General features: G+C 38.6%; 1 protein-coding gene across 3 annotated transcripts in view; it reads left to right on the forward strand.

Moving 5' to 3' along the window:
- Positions 1–10,445: 10,445 nt before the first annotated feature.
- Positions 10,446–19,715, forward strand: part of TDRD3 (tudor domain containing 3) — a 157,465-nt gene continuing 148,195 nt past the window's right edge. For 2 of the 3 annotated variants that reach the window (XM_054586408.1, XM_054586409.1), the window contains exon 1: positions 10,446–10,524. In XM_054586408.1, the coding sequence (XP_054442383.1) occupies positions 10,484–10,524 (41 nt within the window). In that variant the 5' untranslated portion in view covers positions 10,446–10,483. The remainder of the gene's footprint in view (positions 10,525–19,715) is intronic. The other variant, XM_054586410.1, reaches the window with a different exon arrangement.

Genomic DNA, 19,715 nt, shown 5'->3' on the forward strand with positions numbered 1-19,715 from the left:
GGGGAGTTAAAAGAGATAGGCAAAGGGGTAGAGAAGTGGATTGAGAGTAAAAATGTCACTTTTTTCTCTGCTTTGAGAGGCAGGCACCCTGCTGCTTTTGCAAACAACAATGAGTTTGCCTGGCATTAATTGTCTTATTTTTCCCAGGATTTATCAGTTTCCAGACCTCCAGGAGGAGAATTCAGAGTGTTTTACAGTTTGGGAGGATGGAGGTGGTAGAGATGTAAATAGAATGGTCAGAGAAAGGAGGGAAAAAACTTGTGAGGCAAAGTTGAATAAAAAGGCATATTTAGGAGAAAGAAGCCTGGAATTCCTGGAATCCCTGCTGAAGGTTAAACTCTTGACTCCTCTCGAGAACTAAACCTAAGTAGGGGATTGAGACCATGATAGTAAAGGTTAAGTTTGAGGGTAGTGTTATAGGTTGGTATTATAGTTAAGAGACCTGTCCAGGGGCCAAACCTCTTGGTTATCCAGTTTGTACTGGGGCCAGGCCATGTTGTAATAGAAAATCAAGCACTTGGGCTTGAGGTAAGTCCCAGAGCCTTCAAGTTCTTAAGTAGACATCACAGAGTCCTTGGGTGGGGTTGATTGAGTATTGCCCATGGTAAAAAGGAAGAATACCTCAGGAATGAGAACAGATGGACGGAGGGGAAGGTTCAAGAAGAGCATCCCCAACTCAAAAGACCTGGAAATCTGCCACCAGAGTCAAGTGTCCTCTAACCTGAGGGCAGACCAGCCAAGAAAATCTGCCTCAGAGCCAGGTATCCCTGAGCCTGAGAGCAGACTGAACTCCAAAGATCTGTCCAGAGCTAGGTGTCCCTGAGTATGACGGCAGACTGAACCCAGCTGGGAGAAAGTCGGAGGTGGACCTCACAGCCGAAACCCTGGGAAGGTGAAAGGCCCAGTACTGGGGTTTAGGACAACAAGATGGTGGGTGAGGGGAAGTTATCACTCTTGACCACTCTAATGTTTTCCTCCTGGGATTCAGAGAGACTTACAGAGAGCTGGCCATGTAGGGGGTGAGGAGAGGGCTGTTTGCAGAGACCAGAGAGACAGAAAAGGATTCGAATCCTCTCTCTCTAAATCTCACAGAGACAAGGTTCAGGACTTAGCCTGGGTCAAGCTTCTGCTGCCCACTGCTCCCCTAGTCGTAAGTCTCAGGAGGCGGAAGAGAGGGAGAAATATTGTCCCTGTATGGGCCACCAAAATATTAGGGTAGTCAGTGATGTGAGCTGTGAATGAATTCAAAAAGAGAAGAAGGTGCAGAGAGTAAAGTTTTTTATTCACTCTCCAAGAGGGGAGAGGGCCTTGGTAAAGGGAGATACACCAGCCCTGAGAGGTGGGGATTTTGAGCTTTAATTAGGTGTGTGGGGCAGTTGTAGAGCTGGATGTTTCAGATAGTCTTGCATAGGCTGCAGCTTGTTTCAATGTTATCTTTGGGTGCAGGGTCTGATCCTTGCAGTCTGACATGTCCTATTTCCTAAGTTCCAAGAAAGGGTGCTTCAAGTAATTTCCTAGTCCTGAGGATAGAGGCTCATAAAACAAGTCAGTCATGCTTTACGGGGTCCCGCTAGCTTTGTCAAGGAGGACCTGAAAAAAAGACCTTTTTCCTATTAACAGTGATCACCTAATATTTAATTTACTAAACAAAACATATGATTTCTTCCCTAAATTATGAGAGTAAAATCTCTACAAGGGCAGAGAACCCCAATGGTGTTATTCACTGCTATTTCCCCATGCCTAGGACTTAGTAAATAAATTTTTGTTAATATGGTAATCAAATAAATAGACAACAGTATCATTTAAGAACACAATATATAGCACAAACTCAAATTAGTTAAAAATTTGTCATTTTACAGAAGCAAACAATTGTTTTAGAGCTGGGAGGGTGATTTTCATCTCGTATGAAGTAGTACTGGTTCAGATATAAGTCATTTTCTTACAATATACAAAGTGAAGGTGGCATGACTCCTCACTTTAAAAGCATCTTATCTCTATAGAACTCAGATAATTTGTATATCCGCTCATGTTATCTAAACCATGCCTTCTAATCTTGAAATTCTCTCATTCTTGGAGGTATAACTAGTGGTGTACTACTAAGTGTTTAATAACTGGCTCTCCAGAAAAAAAACAAAACAAAATAAACAAACCTGACTTGTAGCACTTGCCAGTTACTGTAGTATGAATACACTATGGCTAATTTCAAGCTAACATGATGCGAGTGCTGTTTTAGAGATGTGTTTTGCTTTTGTAAATTGGTGGGATCTGGTTCCATCACACCACTGGGTTAAAAAAAAAGTCATTTTAATAATGAAAATATATTAAGTAACTGTCCTAGGTCTGGCATTCGGACCCATGCATTGAATTTTTCCCAATTCTCTTTCTCCTTCTTTCCTCATGATTCTGAAGGGTGGCAGTGTCTGCCAAGCCAAAATATGTCAACTGGCATAAAAAATTATTTTGAGCACCTAAAAAACAGCAGGTATAAGAGGACTCAGCCTCTCCATTTTTGTCCTAAAAGCAGGAGAGAAAACTTCCATGTGAAAGATGGCATCCCAAACCACGAGGAAAGAAACATTCATATTGCCAGAGATGGGGACTTCAGGCTGAGAGAATGCTGTACAAACAGAGTTTGTTAAAATACTCTTATCTTTCAAAAAAAAATGAAAATAGAGATTCACAGTATCACTTGTAAGAGCCCGGAAGTTTGGTTGGATACCTTCATAGCAGTTACAATCAACTATGTATAAAATTTAATATTTTTATCCTCAGACAGACTATAAACTTCAAAGGCAGAGCTCATGACTGCTGATCTCACCTGCAGTGCCTGGCACAATGATTGGCTCATAGTGTGGACTCCATAAATCCTTGTTGAATTAAAGACTGGTTTACTCATCCAGCCGCATGGTTTTTAAAACCTCTTTTTAATTGTTGAATCCTTTATTCAAATGAAATCTTACATCAAAATGCAGTGAATAAAGCAGATAAAAGAAGTGCTGTTCTGCTTTGAGTGGGCTGGACAGCCTAGGCTCCACTTTGCTGACCCTTCTCTTTGCCCACCACTATGGCTCTTGAGGCACAAAGTGAAGCCATGAGGAATCCTTAGGAAATCTGTTGAAAACCACTGAACCATTCTAACTGCTTGGATTCCTTTCTAAAATGTTCACAGCATTAACTTGTTTTGAGGTATTTTAAATGTACCAAAAGGAAAAATAATAATAGAAAAACACCCATATTCTTACTACTCAGTGAACAATAACTAATACATTGTCATCATTGCTTCTATTTTTAAAAAAGGAATAAACTTTACTGATAAAGCAAATAATCCTTTTTGGCAATTACCCTATGATCCTTTACCTTTCTTTCCCACTTCAACCAGTACTGAGTTTCTTGTGCACCTCTCAAATCTATTTTCATACTTCTACATACATATGTATGCCTCTATAATCCAGACATAAATATACCTGTGCTGTTCAGTATGTAGCCACTAATCAATGTGGTTATTTAAATTTAAATTAATTAAAATAAAAATTTAAAACTCAGTTCCTCCATTGCACTAGCCATATTCCAAGTGCTCAGTAGCCAAATATGGTTAGTGGCTAGTGCAGTGCACTGTGCTGCCACTAACAATATTTCCATCATTGCAGAGAGCTCTTTTGGATGTTTCAATGATTTTGTGTGTGTGTGTGCATGTGTGCATTTTAACTTGGCATCTATTGTTGGCTTGCACTCAACTGATGTATAGACTCAGTGTATTCTGTTAAACTGGCATAGGACATTCTATTTTGGAAAAATATACCACATTTTTCTTTTTTCCTATTTCTTCCTAACTGGACATTGGAGTTGTTTTTCACTTTTATTATAAATAATGCTTCAGTGAACATCTTTCTTTAGAATAAGTATCTAAAAATGAAAATGCTCTATCATAAAGTGTGCACATCTTCAATATTTCTAGATATTGCCAAAATACTCTTCAAAGTGTCTGTATTGACTTTACTCCTATGAATAGTGTGTTAAAAAATAAATATTTTTGCTAACATTTGGTATTGCTTACTAGTTTTGCCATTGGTTTAGGTAAAAGATGGAACTTTACTGATACCTCATTGCTGTTTTGATTATTGATGTGGTTAAACATTGTCACATGTTCATTGACTACTTAGATTTTATTTTTGCATTATTGTCTATTCATATACTCTCCCATTTTTCTACTGGGGTTTTTGGCTTTTTCTTAGTTATTTTTAGTAATTCATCATATTAACACTTGCTTTTATTCCATTACTCCACATATATATCTAGTATACTTTAGTCAGTAGATATTCCTTTCTATCTACTGCTCTATTAACAATGTTTGAGATGGTTAGTGCTCTGTCCTGGTATGGAGTGTAAAGGTGACCACTATGATCAGAGGCTTTCTTCCACACTCTCCCAACATTCTCATTGCACATATAACATGAAAGAAAAATATTTTTGATTAAAAGCCACTAATATATTGTGGTCGTTTATTGTTATAACATAACCTACTCTATCCTAATGGCCACACCCTATTTCTTATACTTACTAAGAAAGATTTTTTTTAAGGAAATGAGGCTAATGTGATACAATTTAGAATCATAGAATTATAGGAGTCAAACAACATTTAGAGGTCAGCTATTTCAAACCTACTTCTTATTAAATATTTATCTCCTAAATCATAAATTCTAGAATCATAACTAATGGGTTAAGAGTAAATTCCCTGGCCTTTAGTTTCTGGAACCCCACTTATCTATTTATCAGTTGATGGACATTTGGATTGTTTTTACTATTTGATTAATATGAATAATACTGCTATGAACATCCATGTATGTTTTTGGGTGAAGAGGTTTCCATTTGTCTTGGGCATATAGCTAGGAGTAGAATTAGGTCATATGGTAACTTTATTTTTAACTTTTTGAAGAACTACCAAACTATTTTCCAAAGTAGTTGCATGATTTTATATTCCCTTTGGCTATCATGAATGTTCTAATTTCTTCACATCCTCACCAACGTTATTGTCCATCTTTTTAACTATAGCAATTCTAGTGTGTATGAAATATCTCATGTGCTTTTGATTTACATTTCCCTAATGACTAAGGATGTTGAGCACCTTTTCATTCACTTATTGGCTCTCTGTATATCTTTTTTTGGAAGAAATAGCTGTTCAAATGCTTTACTCATTTATTAACTGAGTTGTTTTTTTATTATTGAGTTGTAAGAGTTTTTCATAGGTATTCTCAATACAACATCTATTTTCACCCATTCAGTAAACTGTCTTTTCACTGTCTTGATGGTGTCCTTTGAAGCACAAAAGTTTTTAATTTTGATAGTCCAGTATATCTATTTTTTAAATTTTTTGTTGTACTTGAATGTTATATCTATTGCCTAACCCAGTATCATAATTTACTTCTACACTTTCTTCTAGGCATATTATATTTTTAGCTCTTACCTTTAAATCTATAATCAATTTTGAGTATTTTGTATATGATGTGATGAAGTACTCCAACTTTATTCTTATGTATGTGGATATCCAGTTGTATTGGTACATTTGTTGAAAAAACTCTTTTCCCTTTTTATTAAAAGATTTTATTTATCTTTATTTTTAGAGGGAGGAGCAGGAAGGCAGAAAGAGAGGGAGAGAAACATCGATATGTGAAATATTGATCTGCTGCCTCTCACACACCCCTAACTGGGAACCTGACCTACAACCCAGATGTGTGCCCTGACTGGGAATTGAACTGGCAACCTTTTGGTTCACAGGCTGGTGCTCAATCTACTGAGCCACACCAGCCAGAGCTCCTTTCCCTTTCTTAAAACAGAAAATATTTTTGCCTATTTCAGGTTTCTAGAACATTTCCTGATGAGCTCAGCAGTTCTTTAGGGCTCCCTAGAATTGGCTTACCTAAGTCATTCATGAGTTATTTTGGATTCTCTGGGATGTAAATGGTCTAAGGACAAACAATTTATTGTGTCTCAGAGGGGCTAAGTACTCTTATAATCTCATATTTTGTTGTGTTTTCTATTCCTACTTACCCCTACTCTTCTATTCTTCTTTAGTTTGAGAGCCTTTTCCTTCACTGAAGTGATAGGGGCAAAAAAGGGGTGAACAGATTTTTAGTCTCTCTGTTAATTTATACCACTGACTCCAAATTAATTTAACTCTGCCTTTTTGCCCTCTTGTACCTAGAGCCCTTTTGTCACCTTAGTAGTTCCCCCAACTTTCAGCTCATTGCAAGACTTTACATTTTCTGTAAATCAATCATTTATCTTATTAAAAATGGAAATCCACTTTTTCATCTAGTTCGCCGTTACCATTTTTCCACGGCACTAACTTATCTATACAAAACAAAGGAGCTCTGTCAGGAAAAATTTCAACCACTGTTAACATAATGAGAATGGTTTGTGCAACACTGATGTAACCTGGTGGCCAAGGAGAGTGGAATGGAATGCACATGCATGAACAATGGTGATTTCACTGTACTAATCAGTGGGGGTAGTAGGTGCCATTCAGTGAGCCTGTATACCATGTGGCCACCACATTCAAAATGACTGAACAAGTAAAGTAATGAATCTCCATCAAATTTTGCATTAAGCTTGAACATTCCTCCATGGAAACTTTTTGGATGATTCAGAAGGCCCCAGCTATGGGCAACCGGTGATGGGCAGCTTCTTCATGACAATGAGCCCACTCATGTATCATCTCTTGTGCACAGTTTTTTTGGCAAAACACCCAGGCAACTCAGCTCCTCTACCGCCCAGATTTGGTGCCCTGCGACTTCTGGCTTTTCCCAAAACTAAACTCACCTTGGAAAGGGAAGAGATTTCAGACCATTGATGAGATTCAGAAAATGGGGCAGTTGATGGTGATTGGGAGAACTGTGTGAGGTTCCAAGGTACCTACTTTGAAGGGTACTGAGGTGTCATTGTCCTATGTATAATGTTTCTTGTATCTTGTATCTTCTTCAATAAATGTTCTATTTTTCATATTACATGGCTGTACATTTTCTGGACAGACCTTGTAATTCTAATAAAAATTTTTTGATGTGAAAGACATTAGTATAATTCATACAGTTTTCCTTAACTTTTTATTTTGAAAAATTTCAAACTTAGGGAAAAGTTATATATATATACATATATATATGTATATATATATGTGTGTGTGTGTGTGTATATTTATATATATATAATGACCACTTGAACTGTCCAATTAAATTCACCCATTTTTAACATTCTGCTACATTTACCTTCTCTTCCTCTTTCATACATATAAATACAGGGTGAGGCAAAAGTTGGTTTACAGTTGTATGTGAAACAGTATATACTTATATTATTATTTATTATTATATTATTTTTCATATGAACTTTAAACCTACTTTTGTCCCACCCTGTATATACATGTATATTTATTTGTTATGTAAATATGTCTACTTATGTGGGTAGACATATCCACACAGATACATTCTGAATCATTTTAAAATAAGTTGCAGATACCACAACTCTTCAGCCGTAAATGTTTTGGCATAAAATTTTCAAGATTAAGGACAATACCACATCTCTTTAAGATCAAGGATTGTACTTTGTTGTCATGTCTCTTGGGTCTCTTCAATCTGGAAGAATTCCACTTTTCTTCAAAAAAATTACAATGGTGCATTTGAACAGTCCAGGTCAGGTTTCGTATAGAATATACCACACTCTGGATTTATCTGCCCTTTTCCTTGTGTTTAACTTGTTCTAATAACCCCTATATAACTTTTAAATTTGTGCTTATATCTAGACCAGGACTTCTTAATCTTGGTACTATTGACATTTTGGGCCAAATAATTCTCTGTTGTGGAGAGGTTGTCCCGTACATTTTCAGATGTTTAGCAGTGTCCCCAGCCCCTTCCCATTAGATGCCGTAACTACCTTCTCCATCCTGTTTCCCTGTCTGCTCCCCTCTCCCATTAGACAAACAAAAATGTCTCCAGACATTGTCATGCCCAGGACCATATAGGAGCAAGGTGGGGGATCTACCCCTTGGTTGGGAACCACAGGCTAAAATCTTGATTAAAATTAAGTTAAACAATTTTGGCAACAGTAGTTCTGAGATGATACATATTTCTAATTGCAAAACATCAGTAAGAACATAGAACCAGATTGTCCCATTATTAGCAATTCTAACTTTGGTCACTTCATAAGCAGTGATTTTTTTTCCAGTAATGGTACATTTTCTATTTTATGTTATGGTTTGACACTTTGAGCACAAGTGAAGATCCTGTATTCCTACAGTCGTCCACCCAGTGGCTTTCAGCATTCTCTGATGAACTTCACCTGAATTGTTTGTGATTAATTTGGAAAATAGTAATTTTCTAATTCTATTATTTGTTCTACACTGAATCTCTAGTATTCCTCTGAAAGAAAAAAATTTCATTCTCCCTCCTATTTTAGTGGCACTCTGAACTCATACACTTTCTTTACCCGATTTTTTATTCAATTAATTATTGTACTTGTTCTTTTTGATGCTCACATTGTCCCAAATTTCTCCAGTGGAAACCCTCAACTCATTCTTTAAAGTATATCTTAAAGCAAACGAATTTAGTGTTTTGTGGAGCATTTCAAGTACCACAATGCAATGGTAATTTCTTATTGTATTACACTGCATGTGTGAATAAATGAGTGAAACCTTCACATTTAAACAGTGAATATTTCTGATGATTAGAACACATTATCATTTTCATAGTTAACATGTCACATTAATTTCAAAATGTAAATAATTGATGAGAAGATTCTATTCCATATCCAATAAAAATTATTAGCAATTTAATTGAGTTATCTATTTACTTCAGAATGGTAAATCTTTTCTTGACTTCTGGATATTATGAGTGGTGCCTGTAAATTGAAATATACTTGTAGCATATATATGGCCTTTTATGTACATTGTATACTGCAAATTGTAGGGACTACTACGGGGTTGCTTCTGTTTAAAAAAGTGCTTGGGGACATATTACAATAGCGTTAGAACTCTGGAAAGCATCGCGACTTTAGAACTATGACTTCTGGGAAGTCCGAAAGGCACACCCCAGTTAAAATGACAAAAATCTCTATTAAGTAATTTTAGCTCCATCCCAATTATCCCCTTCCTTCTGTAAGCAGTGAATAGTATGCTCCGCGGTCCCAGGAGCGGCTGTGCCCAATTTCGCAGCCTGCTCTAAATCTGTTTATGACAACGGCTTCAGATAAATCGATCGTGGTATTAGGATTTAAGTTCTTAACAGTCTCACCCTGGGACCTGACAGCTGAGGCCAGTGACACTCGAGTCTTTTTCCTGGGCCCCGCAGAAGGACCGTGGAGGGCGGAGCAAGGTTCTAGGGAGAGGCTCCCGGAGTCGCGTGCTTCCTGATTGGCTGACGTGGGTTTCAGCTGCCCAATCACACTAAAGTGTGCCGTTCCGCGCCGCCACAGCGCATGCTCATTCAGGGACCCGCCCTTGCGCTTCAGCTCTCCCGAGAGACTAAGGGCACCCGCAAGTGGTCGGTGGGAGGCAGGTCTGGTGAGCCCGTGTCTACGTCACACGGCCGCAGTGGGACAGGGTCAGGCCCAGTAGGAGAGGGGCAGAAAAACGAGCACTGTTTCAACTGCCCAATTTTTCCACACTCCTTAAGTGCAGGTTTTCTTGGGTTGACCACTCACTTTCATTGTGGTGTCCGACCTGGACTGATTTGCTTGTGGGAGCTGGGGGGAAAAAAAATTGATTGCATTCTTTGTGTCTAGGCGGAGAGAACAGCGGGATGAATGGAACGAGTCTTTATAAGAAAGTAAACTTTTCCCTACGCAGAATGGGCTTGGGAACAGCTTTTCTTTGAGTCTTACTGCATGAAACAGGGCCGTATAAGCGCGGTACTGAAAGCGCTCTCTCGTAACCGACCTGTCCGTCTCACTGCTAGCGTTACCCTGCTTTCTCTGAGCTGACCTGTTAGCGCTGGAAACGGGGCGTTACTTTCGGCTTTACACAGAACCTCCCCAACTAGTTTCCAAGATGTGCAACTCAGAAAAGTGACCCAGAACAACAAACAACCGGTCTTTGCCTTTGGAGAGGCAAAATCTCGTGGTCCTTGATAACAAACTGACCTACCTTCAGGCCCCATCCTGTCCCTAGCTGATTACCGCCTCAGCGCGCCGCAGTCACCCAGTCCCACACCAGGCCAGCCCCTCTGGCCGCTCGGAAAACTCGGTGAGCGGAACCCGCACGCGGAAGCGCCGGCCACACTGAGCATGCCCAGTTGTAGTGCCGAACAGAGGAGTTTTTTTCTTTCTTTTTCTTTCTTTTCTTTTCTTTATTTTTCTTCCTTCCTTCCTTCCTTCCTTCCTTATTTCTCTTTCTTTCTTTCTTTTTCTTTTTTTCTTTTTTGGTCTCAAGTAGGAAGCCGCCCCCCCCCAACCCTCACCCCAGCCCCCCCCACCCCCCACACCATCCCCGGCCTAAGCAGCTGCCATGGCCGTGGCGTACGGCGCAGCGTTGTCCCAGGCGGGTTGGTAAGTGGTGAGTCCCGTTGGCCGCGGGCGCGGACCGGGGTCCCAAAGAGGGTTGGGGTTGGGGGCGGTGGGGTACGCGTCGGGGTGGGCGGAGGCCGCCGCCCGTCCCCGGCCTCTCCCCAGGCCCTCCGGCCCGGCTCCGCCCCCGGCGCCACGCGGAGCCGGCCGAGTACCCCAGCTCGCCTCCGGGCGGCGGCGCGGCCTGGGCCCCGGGTGGCTTGGGCCCCAGGTGGCTTGCGGCGGGTCGGGTGAGGCCGAGGGGCCACGGGCAGGGCCGCCCAGGCCCAGGCCTGAGCCGGCCCTCCCGGGAGAACCTGCAGCGCCGTTCGCGCCTCTACCGGGTGGGGGAGTTGCTGCGGCGGGACGACGGGCGGCGAGGGGTGGACAACCTAGTGCGGCGGCGAAGGAGGACCTCCGCCGGAGCCCGCGGGCCTGCAGGAAGTTGAGGGCGGACGAGAGCACAGCCCTTGCTGCTGCCCGGGTGGCGCTTTTTATTTCTAAGTACAGTATTGACGGGCATGAAGCTGAGCTCCGTGGCGCACACACAACTTCTGAAGCTAAGAATGATCGCCCTGTCAACGCGTGTGGGTGCTCCGTAGAACTTTTCTTGAAGGGATGGAGGTGTTCTGCTATTTAAAAACATTTCATGCCAAGATTTTTAGGATCTGAAAGCAATAAAACATTAAGCGAAATTAAGCAGTTTCTGGTACTGCGTTCATTACAGTTGTAAATATCCAGTTTCATTCAGTAACGCTTTTTCCAGGCCTGCACAGGCACAGTCTGAGATGAAGGGTAGGAAGGCGGATGATTTGCCTGCTGTATGGAAGTTCACAATCTTCGCGAAAAGAGGAGGGAGTGAGGCATTAAAAAAGTCAAGCACAAAAACAGGGAAATTGTACCGAGGAGCAGACAGATGTGCAGTGGAATTGGAGGGAAGGAGAGTTAATTTCCTCGAGAAGTGGGATAAGGCACAGAAGTAGGAAAATGCTTATGGGTTTGCTGAACTGACGCTAGATCCAAATGCTTCGGTGGAAGTGGGAGGGTGTCCAATGAAGACTAAGACCGAAAGTTTGGGGCCAGATTATGGAGTCTACAAGTACTTAAAAGATGTGAATTTGATATTGTGAATACAGTTTTTGATTAGAGTGATATAGTAACACCTGTGTTGGAAGAAGCTGGTCCTGGCTTTACAGGCACCCGATTTTCCAGGTGAATACTGAGATACAGAACTGTTAAGTAATTTTCCGTAAATGACATTGCTAGAAAGTGGTGGAGCTGAATGGTGATTGCAGGAGGGCCAGTTCCAAATCTGGTGCTTTTCTATTATGTGTTATTGTTCCTACAGCTTTTGTGTAGAACACCATTAGTATGACAAACTGTAAAGTTTAAAACTCACCTTGTTCAGTTTTATTTTTGTTCCTTTAATTTGAATCTCTTCCATCAGTTTCTTTCCCTCAGAACGTTGTCTTGGAGAATCTTGGACCACTCTTCTATTTGAATTGTTCCTCATTTTTCATTAAATTGAGCCTTAGTTCTTCAAACTAATTTTATAATTTCAGTTACAATTTAGTCTTTTTCTGCTTCCTAGAATGATCTCACCTCCTTTAGAAAGGCCAATCTCATTAGTTTGGTACCAAACACATAGTACCGTATTTTGCCGAGTATATTGCACACCCACATTTTTGGCCCAAATTTTCAGGAAAAAAAATCTTTTAATTTTTTAATTCAATTATTTATTTAGCTATATTTAGAAACAAAACTGATTGTTGTATTCCAGGGTATTGCTTTGCATAAGGATATCATTGCTTTCTAGAGTTACACTTTAAACACATACGCACAAATAAAATAACTAAAAACATTTATATAGCTATAGAATTAGTGCTACCCATGTATAATGCACACCGTTATATTTCCCTCAAAAATTTGGACAAAAATGTGCACATTATATGTGGCAAAATATGGGTAAGTTGTTTTTCTTTGGACTCCTTAAAAGTGGGGAAATACCTCTTATTTTTCTGTGTATCTGTAGTGCCAGAGAGCACGGTATATTGTAGGTTTTCAGTAAAGTGTGATACAGTTGACCTTGAAATATCCCTGTCAATCAGGCCTTCCTTAGCCAAGGTCTCTTAACTAAGACTAGGTAGAGTTCCTCCCTTTGTTATTTTGTTATAAATCCCCAGCACTGTTATATTGTAACACGTGCCACTATGTATTACAAATTATCTGTTTATATATTTTACTTTCACTGAACTGTTGCTTTTATATGATTTTGACTCATAAAGAGAGGAGTAATCTGTGGGTCTGATAGAACTATCTAGGAGTTGAGAAGTGCCATGTACCTTCTGATGGGTCTTGAATAGACTAGACTTGTGCCAAAGAAGAGGAGGAACCCCTAGGCATTTGGGTGGCCTGTACTGTAGTAGATCTTATATTTAAATAGACTTACTACATTAAATAAAAAAAATCTCAAAGATTTAGGCAGAGAAGAGCACTGGAAGGAGAATTTCTAACCGTAGAACAGCTTTGACCAACTCATCCCAGTACTGACATTCTGAGCTTCCTCTAACTTTGGAATTCTCTGTTATTGTCACTGACAAAACCATTTTTCTTTGTACTCTGTCTACTCACTTAAGGACTTGTAGGACCTGTAAAGAAATAGATGCTAAAACACCTAAACTATTATTAAGTCTGTTCTATCAGTTTCACCTAAAATAGTAGGTTAGGGAAGTTCTTGGTGATGAAAAGTTTATTTCTGAAAATGTGATCTTCAGGGAGTACAGATCTATATAGACCAATCTATTATTCCAGTTTGTTATTTTTGAGTATATTTCCTCCTTTAAGTCATTAATCTTCATTAGAGCTCCATAAAAATCAATATTTAAAAATACAACTCCAATAGTAGCCACTTTGGCAGGTATTGTATATACCAGCTCTGTCCAGAAAGTATCCATCCATGCACTATGAAAAATAGACACAATTATTGAAGAAGATGCAAGGAACATTGTACCTTGGACAAAGACACCTCAGTCCCCTTTCAAAGTAGACACCATGGGACCTCACACAGTTCTCCCAGTTGCCATCAGCTTCCCTGTTGTATTTTCCTGAATCTCACAGATGGTCTGATCTCTTCCCTTTCAAAGGTGATTTTAGTTTAGGGAAAAGCCAGAAGTCACAGGGCACCAAATCTGGGCTATAGGGGGACTGAGTCACCTGGTTGTTTTGCCAGAAAACTCTGCAGGAGAGTTGATGCATGAGTGAGAGGTGATGCATGAGTAGGCTCACTGTCCCATGATGAAATTGCCAATCTCTTGTTGCCCATAGCTGCAGCTGTCTGAACCATCCAAATAGTTTCCATGGAGAAATGTTCAAGCTTAATGCAAAATTTGATGCAGATTCACTGTTCTACTGGCTCAGTCATTTTGAATGTGATTGCCGCAGAGTATACATGCTCACTCAATGGCGTCTACTGCCCCCACTGACTAGTACAGTGAAGTCATCATTGTTCAAGCATGCACATTCCAGTCCACTTGCCTTAGCTACCAGGTTATATCAATGTCATGCAAACCATTCTCATTATACTAACAATGGCTGGACTTTTTCTGGACAGACATACATACCCACACACATGCATACAAACCTTTTAAATTTAACCAGCAAAACCTAATGTTTTCTGTGCTACTGACCACTTAGAAAAAAATTATATATATAAAGCATTAAGTTTGCTGATTTGAACTTAAATGTTCTAGGTACTTCTACAGTATGGTGGTTATGTTAAATAATGCACTAAATAGTATATTGGTTTTTCTAATGCTTAATTATATGCATGGAATAACTTCACTGATTTGACTTGTTTGTCTAGATAACAGGTTTACTTTACTCTCTGCTTTTTTTGTTTTTGTTTTTTTTCTCTTTGGAGATTTCCCTTAAGGGGGAATTGTATATTTATACTAACCTTTTGATTCTTTAGAATTTTATTTTTTTTTATAAATATCAACCTTTGATACTTAAAAAATAGTGACCATTGAAGAACAAAAATTCAACTAAGTAAATTTAAACATCTAATTGGTTTTATTGAATGATTCATGAATCAGACAACATCCCATCGAATAAACAGAAAAGTGCTCTGAGGAGGAAGAGACTGCAACTGCAATTAGCTTAGGTATTAAGTCTTGGTGGAGCTTACCATGGACTCCATTTAGGGTCTGTTTCAGTTTAACAAAAGATAGTAAGGTGACATAATCAGCTGTGTTTGTGTTTTTGAAAAGATATTTCCCATAGAATTAGTGATTGTATAGCTAACTCCCTTAGTGTGCAGATGAGGAAATTGAAGCATAGAGTGTACTGACAATTTGCTCAGAGTTATAAGTGGCAGAACCTAGAGCCTAAAGGTCTGGAGTAAACATTCAGTACTCATTTTCACCAAGTTGTGGTTACCACTTCTAATTTAAATCATTGATCAAAAAACAGCACATTTTAAAATTGAAAACTGGATTTTAAAGCATTTTGTGATATGTAAGTTTACATATTTGGGAAAGCTAATATCTTATTCTGTGGAGTGAAGTTATTGGGTTCAGGGAAACCTTTACTTTTTAGTGGCTCACCTACATGCTGATTAAGTTTTTCTGAAAATCTGATTAATTTTTTGAAGTCCAAGAATATTTGAAAATGTAACACACTGTATTGTTATCTATTTTTCCCTTTTCTAGTAGCTTTGAGCTGAAGACACCCAACGTAGCTTTAGAAATAGTGTGTTTCCATTTTATTCGCAAAGAGCATATTTCCTTAGAAACTACAGGTTTCTAACATCCAGGGTTTAACCAGATTGTGCTCAGGGGTGTTCGTTTTTGATTTTGTTTTTTGGGGGAGAGGGTGGAGTCTAAGGGGAAAGAAAGGATGAGCACAAAGGTCTTCTCCTTACCTTGTCCCCTTTGAATTTCACCTTCCCTTCTGGGTGGTCTTCTTGGGTTACTGGTGCTACCACCGTACTGATGTCCTCTGGCCCAGGTGTATACCAAACTTCACTCCCTTTGTTTCATCTTTGAACCACTAAGATAGGCTACCACTTATAGAGTCTTTATCAAAATGTAGTGCTAGAAGAGAGCAACTGTGGCATAGAGAAAATAAGCACATTGATAATATGGATTATAAAGTGATTATTGCTCTCGTTTTGAGGGGTCTGCCCTGTTATTCTTCATGTTGCCTTGAGATAGCTACTCCAAAGAAGTAGAACATCTTCAGGAAACTTTGCTGGGATTTCTGATTCCTGGCTTTTGACCGGTACACAGATGGTGAGTTTCTTTTCACATCTCATCACCTAGAAGCTTCCTCCCAAACACATTAATGATCAAGACCAAAAAAGTCAGATTCCTGTTTTGCATTCCACCCCTGTGCCTTTCTTGTTTGTTTAGTTAAAGTTTTTTTGAGAGACACACCTATTACCCAGGAGACTGCTAGTGAATGATCTCAATCTTCAAATAAGACATAACCTTTGCAGCATCATTAATATAACTACTATACTTTCAGATAATACACTGTTGGTAACAGTTATACAATAACAGTTTATGCAAAAGGTATTTCAGCATAACTCTGAAGCATAGATATATTTGTAAAGAATATTTGTAATTCTTTATAGGGTTGTATATATCAAGTACAGGATTTTTTTATTATCTAGAATGTTAATATTTTATCATTACTATGTTAATATAAATGTACCCTTGGAACACATTTTTGGAAAAGATCAGAACCATTAAAACACTTTTTGGATGAAAACAGAATAATAGATCATGCTGAAGAACACTAAAAGAAACCAATCTCTCTATTCTTGCTTTTCAGGAGAGATTATTGGAGACATCCTTCTATTTTGAAATATTTCTTGTTTCTCTAATGAGCATTTGTAACTATCTCTTTGGTTTATATTGTTTGTGGAATTATAATGTTCAAAGGTAATAAGCCTTCTTGACCTTATGTCTCAAAATATGTTATATAGTGCCTGGCTTCTTCTATAGATACTGAAAACTTCTGCAAATAACTGGCTATTCTGTTAAACTGTGCAAGTTTTCAGGTTTTAAGATGCTGTTTGCAGTGAATTTTTTTTCCAGTGAATAACCTATAAATCTAGTTCAACTGCCTATAGACTTGACTGCCTGAAGCATAAGGGGGTATAAAAAGAAACTTGCTACCTCAGCAAGTTGAAAGTAATCTCTCACACAGCAGCATTTGCTAAATCAAGTAAAAATTGCATAGTAACATTTCAAGAATCATAAAAATACAGCTATATTACTTTTTTGGCTTATGTTTTCTCCTTTTGACAAAAGAATATGGGCATTTTGACTTATCATGTTATAGTTAAGTCCCATCTGTCTAGAAATTCTGACTTTTTGAAAGGTGTAGGATTTAGAAGCAGCTGAAGAACACTTTACCTCCAGATAATTTTTAGAAGAAACAGACTGCATTCCCAGCAATACAAGCATTTTAATGGAAAACTGAGAAACATTTGTGAAGTCATAGGATGACAAAGAAAAGCAGAGAAGGGGGGCAAAAATGTGTTGTGATAACCTAAAGTATTGACAGTGGTGTCAGATCAAAGATAATGATGGCAGAAAAGAAGCACTTTGGTAATTTAGAGAACAAGGAAAGAACTACATCGTACTACAGGGCTGGACAGAGCTTTATATGTACCTTAGTATTGTAACCACATAACACCCACTCAGTGGGTCTGAGTCTCTGCACATGGGAGCACTTCTCACACATACTACAGTTTCACAGCTTTTAAAGTAGAGACAAATAGCTACCCTCATCCCTCATCTTGTTGGGTATAACATAGCCACCTAACAAGACACTTTGCTGCTGCAGGCAGTTTCTTTAGCATAGTGCTGCTGAAGGTATAATAATCTTGGTAACAATAGTCAATTATAATGCAGAGGAATGTGTAACCCTATACAATAATTTGCCTGTACTGAAGTACATGTAATAAATACATATTTCTTTTATGCACAAGCACTGTGTTGTTGGGGTGATATATAAGAAAGAATTTAAACATGTCATACACTGGTATTTTACATGTGGAGTGTTGTTGAAAGCAGTTAACTCAGACTTGGGAAGTCTGGAAGGCTTTCCAGAAGTAATAATATATAAGCAGGGTATGTTAAATATGCCATCTCATAATATGTATCTGGTCTTTGGGGGAAAAAAAACGAACACAGATTTATTGGTGCAATCACTCAACAAATAATTATTGACTATCTTGTGGCAGGCACTTTCTTTTGTACAACTGGATGTAGTCTTATGGGGGAAAAGCCATTAATTACATATTTAAACATATTACATCTGTAAAATATACTAGAGAGGGGAAGGGACATTATTCTATACGAACTTACAAGAGGGGAAATTTAATGTCTTCATAATGGTCAGAGAATGCTTCCCTGAGATCTGGAGGATGAGTGGGAATTAAATAACCTAAGCAAGGGAAAAGCAGCACATGCAAGGGTCATGCAAGGGTCATACAAAGATCTCAGGAGGCAGAATGGGAGGAGGGCAGGACAAAAAGGCAGTATAATGAGATGGGTTGGGAGATACTCTGGAGCTAGATCATGTAGCTTGGGCCTTGAAGACCATTGTAAGTTTTGTTCTTATTCTGATGGCAATAGAATTCAGTTGAAAAGTTTTATCAGGGAATTGGAGGGTCGAAGTAGGGATGACATAATAGTTAACTTTTGAGGTATCTTCGCATTGAAGAAAATGGATTGGAAGTGGGCAGGAGTAGACAGATGGTGTGGATGATGGTTGTGATGGAGAGCAGTAGATTGAATTGAGATATTTAGGAGGTAAAGTGAACGAAACGTTTCACTGGATTGGATATGGGAATGAGAGAAAAGAAGTGTCAAGGGTCTGGTTTCTGGGTTTTTGGCTAGTATAACTGAATTGGTTAGATAGGGACCATCAGTAGAGGGCCACATTTTTGAGGGATGGATCATGAATTCAAATTGGACATTATTTGAGCATGAGGTGCCTTTGGGTCACCTAAAATAAGACACCAGTTAGACATTAGGTAATACTAATTTTGTGCTCAGGAGAGAAGACTGGAGATACACATATGGAGTCATTTGCGTATAGCTGATGATTGAAGCAGTGCGTGGATGAGATCAGCTGAGGCTGTACAGTCCAGTTTGGTGGACATTAGGCATATGTGAACACTTGAAGTGTGTCTAGTCCAAATTTAGAGTGCCCTAAATGTGAAATACACACTGAGTGTATTTGGAAGACTTAGTACAAAAAGGGAATGTAAATATCTCTCATTATCTTTTATAATGTTACATATTGAAATAATGTTTTCAATATATTGTAGTAACACATTATTAAATTAATTTTACCTGTTTTCCTTTACTTTTAAAAATCTGGCTACTACAAAATTTACATATGTGGCTTGTGTTATATTTCTGTTAGACAGCATTGATCTATGACCTTGTTATGTGACCAGGCTTTGAGTAAGAATAAACTAGGTTCAGGCTCTGAGGAATTTCAGCATTTTTAAGGAGCTGCCAGAGAGAGGAAAGAAGTTTTATGAAAATCATGAATTTTTCTAAAATGGACTTACTTTTAAGAGTTCCGTGATAAGATTTTTTGATAAGGTCAGTATTTGTTGACTGGCTGATATTAGAGATTCAGAGCAATTTTAAAACATTCTTTATAAATTTAGATAGCTCAAGATTCATTGTTTTAATTCTTCCCAATTCCCCCCAAACTGCACTAAATATAAAATGCAGTAGCAGCTTTTTAGAAGACACCCTGTCATGGATATTAAGGGAAGATGTTAAGGAAAACATTTTTATTTTACTAAATTCTAAACAGGACCTTGAAAAGTTTGAAAATTAATAAAGATAGATATTGTACAATAAAATGCCTAATATGAAACATTAAACATAAGTATTGATGGGAAGATCTTGCTAAGTAAAGCCAACATTTTAAAATGGATTGAAATTGACTCAGTTTTTTTGTTTTGAGAGAGAACTAGGGGTGTATGTAAGTTTCCAAAAAGTTGGCAGGTAATCATGATAAAGTTAATAAAATAATTCTTCCTTTTGCCACAAATATATTCTAATTTTGGATCCAGAAAAATAAATTAATATGTGGTTTCTCTAATTAGGTAAAATAGTTTGATGCCTTATTATTTGATAAGTTCTCTAAAGCAAAGG

This window comes from Pteronotus mesoamericanus, unplaced genomic scaffold (assembly GCF_021234165.1).
Source record: "Pteronotus mesoamericanus isolate MK-2021 breed Mesoamerican mustached bat unplaced genomic scaffold, CSHL_Meso_final contig_94, whole genome shotgun sequence".
Lineage (NCBI taxonomy): Eukaryota > Metazoa > Chordata > Mammalia > Chiroptera > Mormoopidae > Pteronotus > Pteronotus mesoamericanus.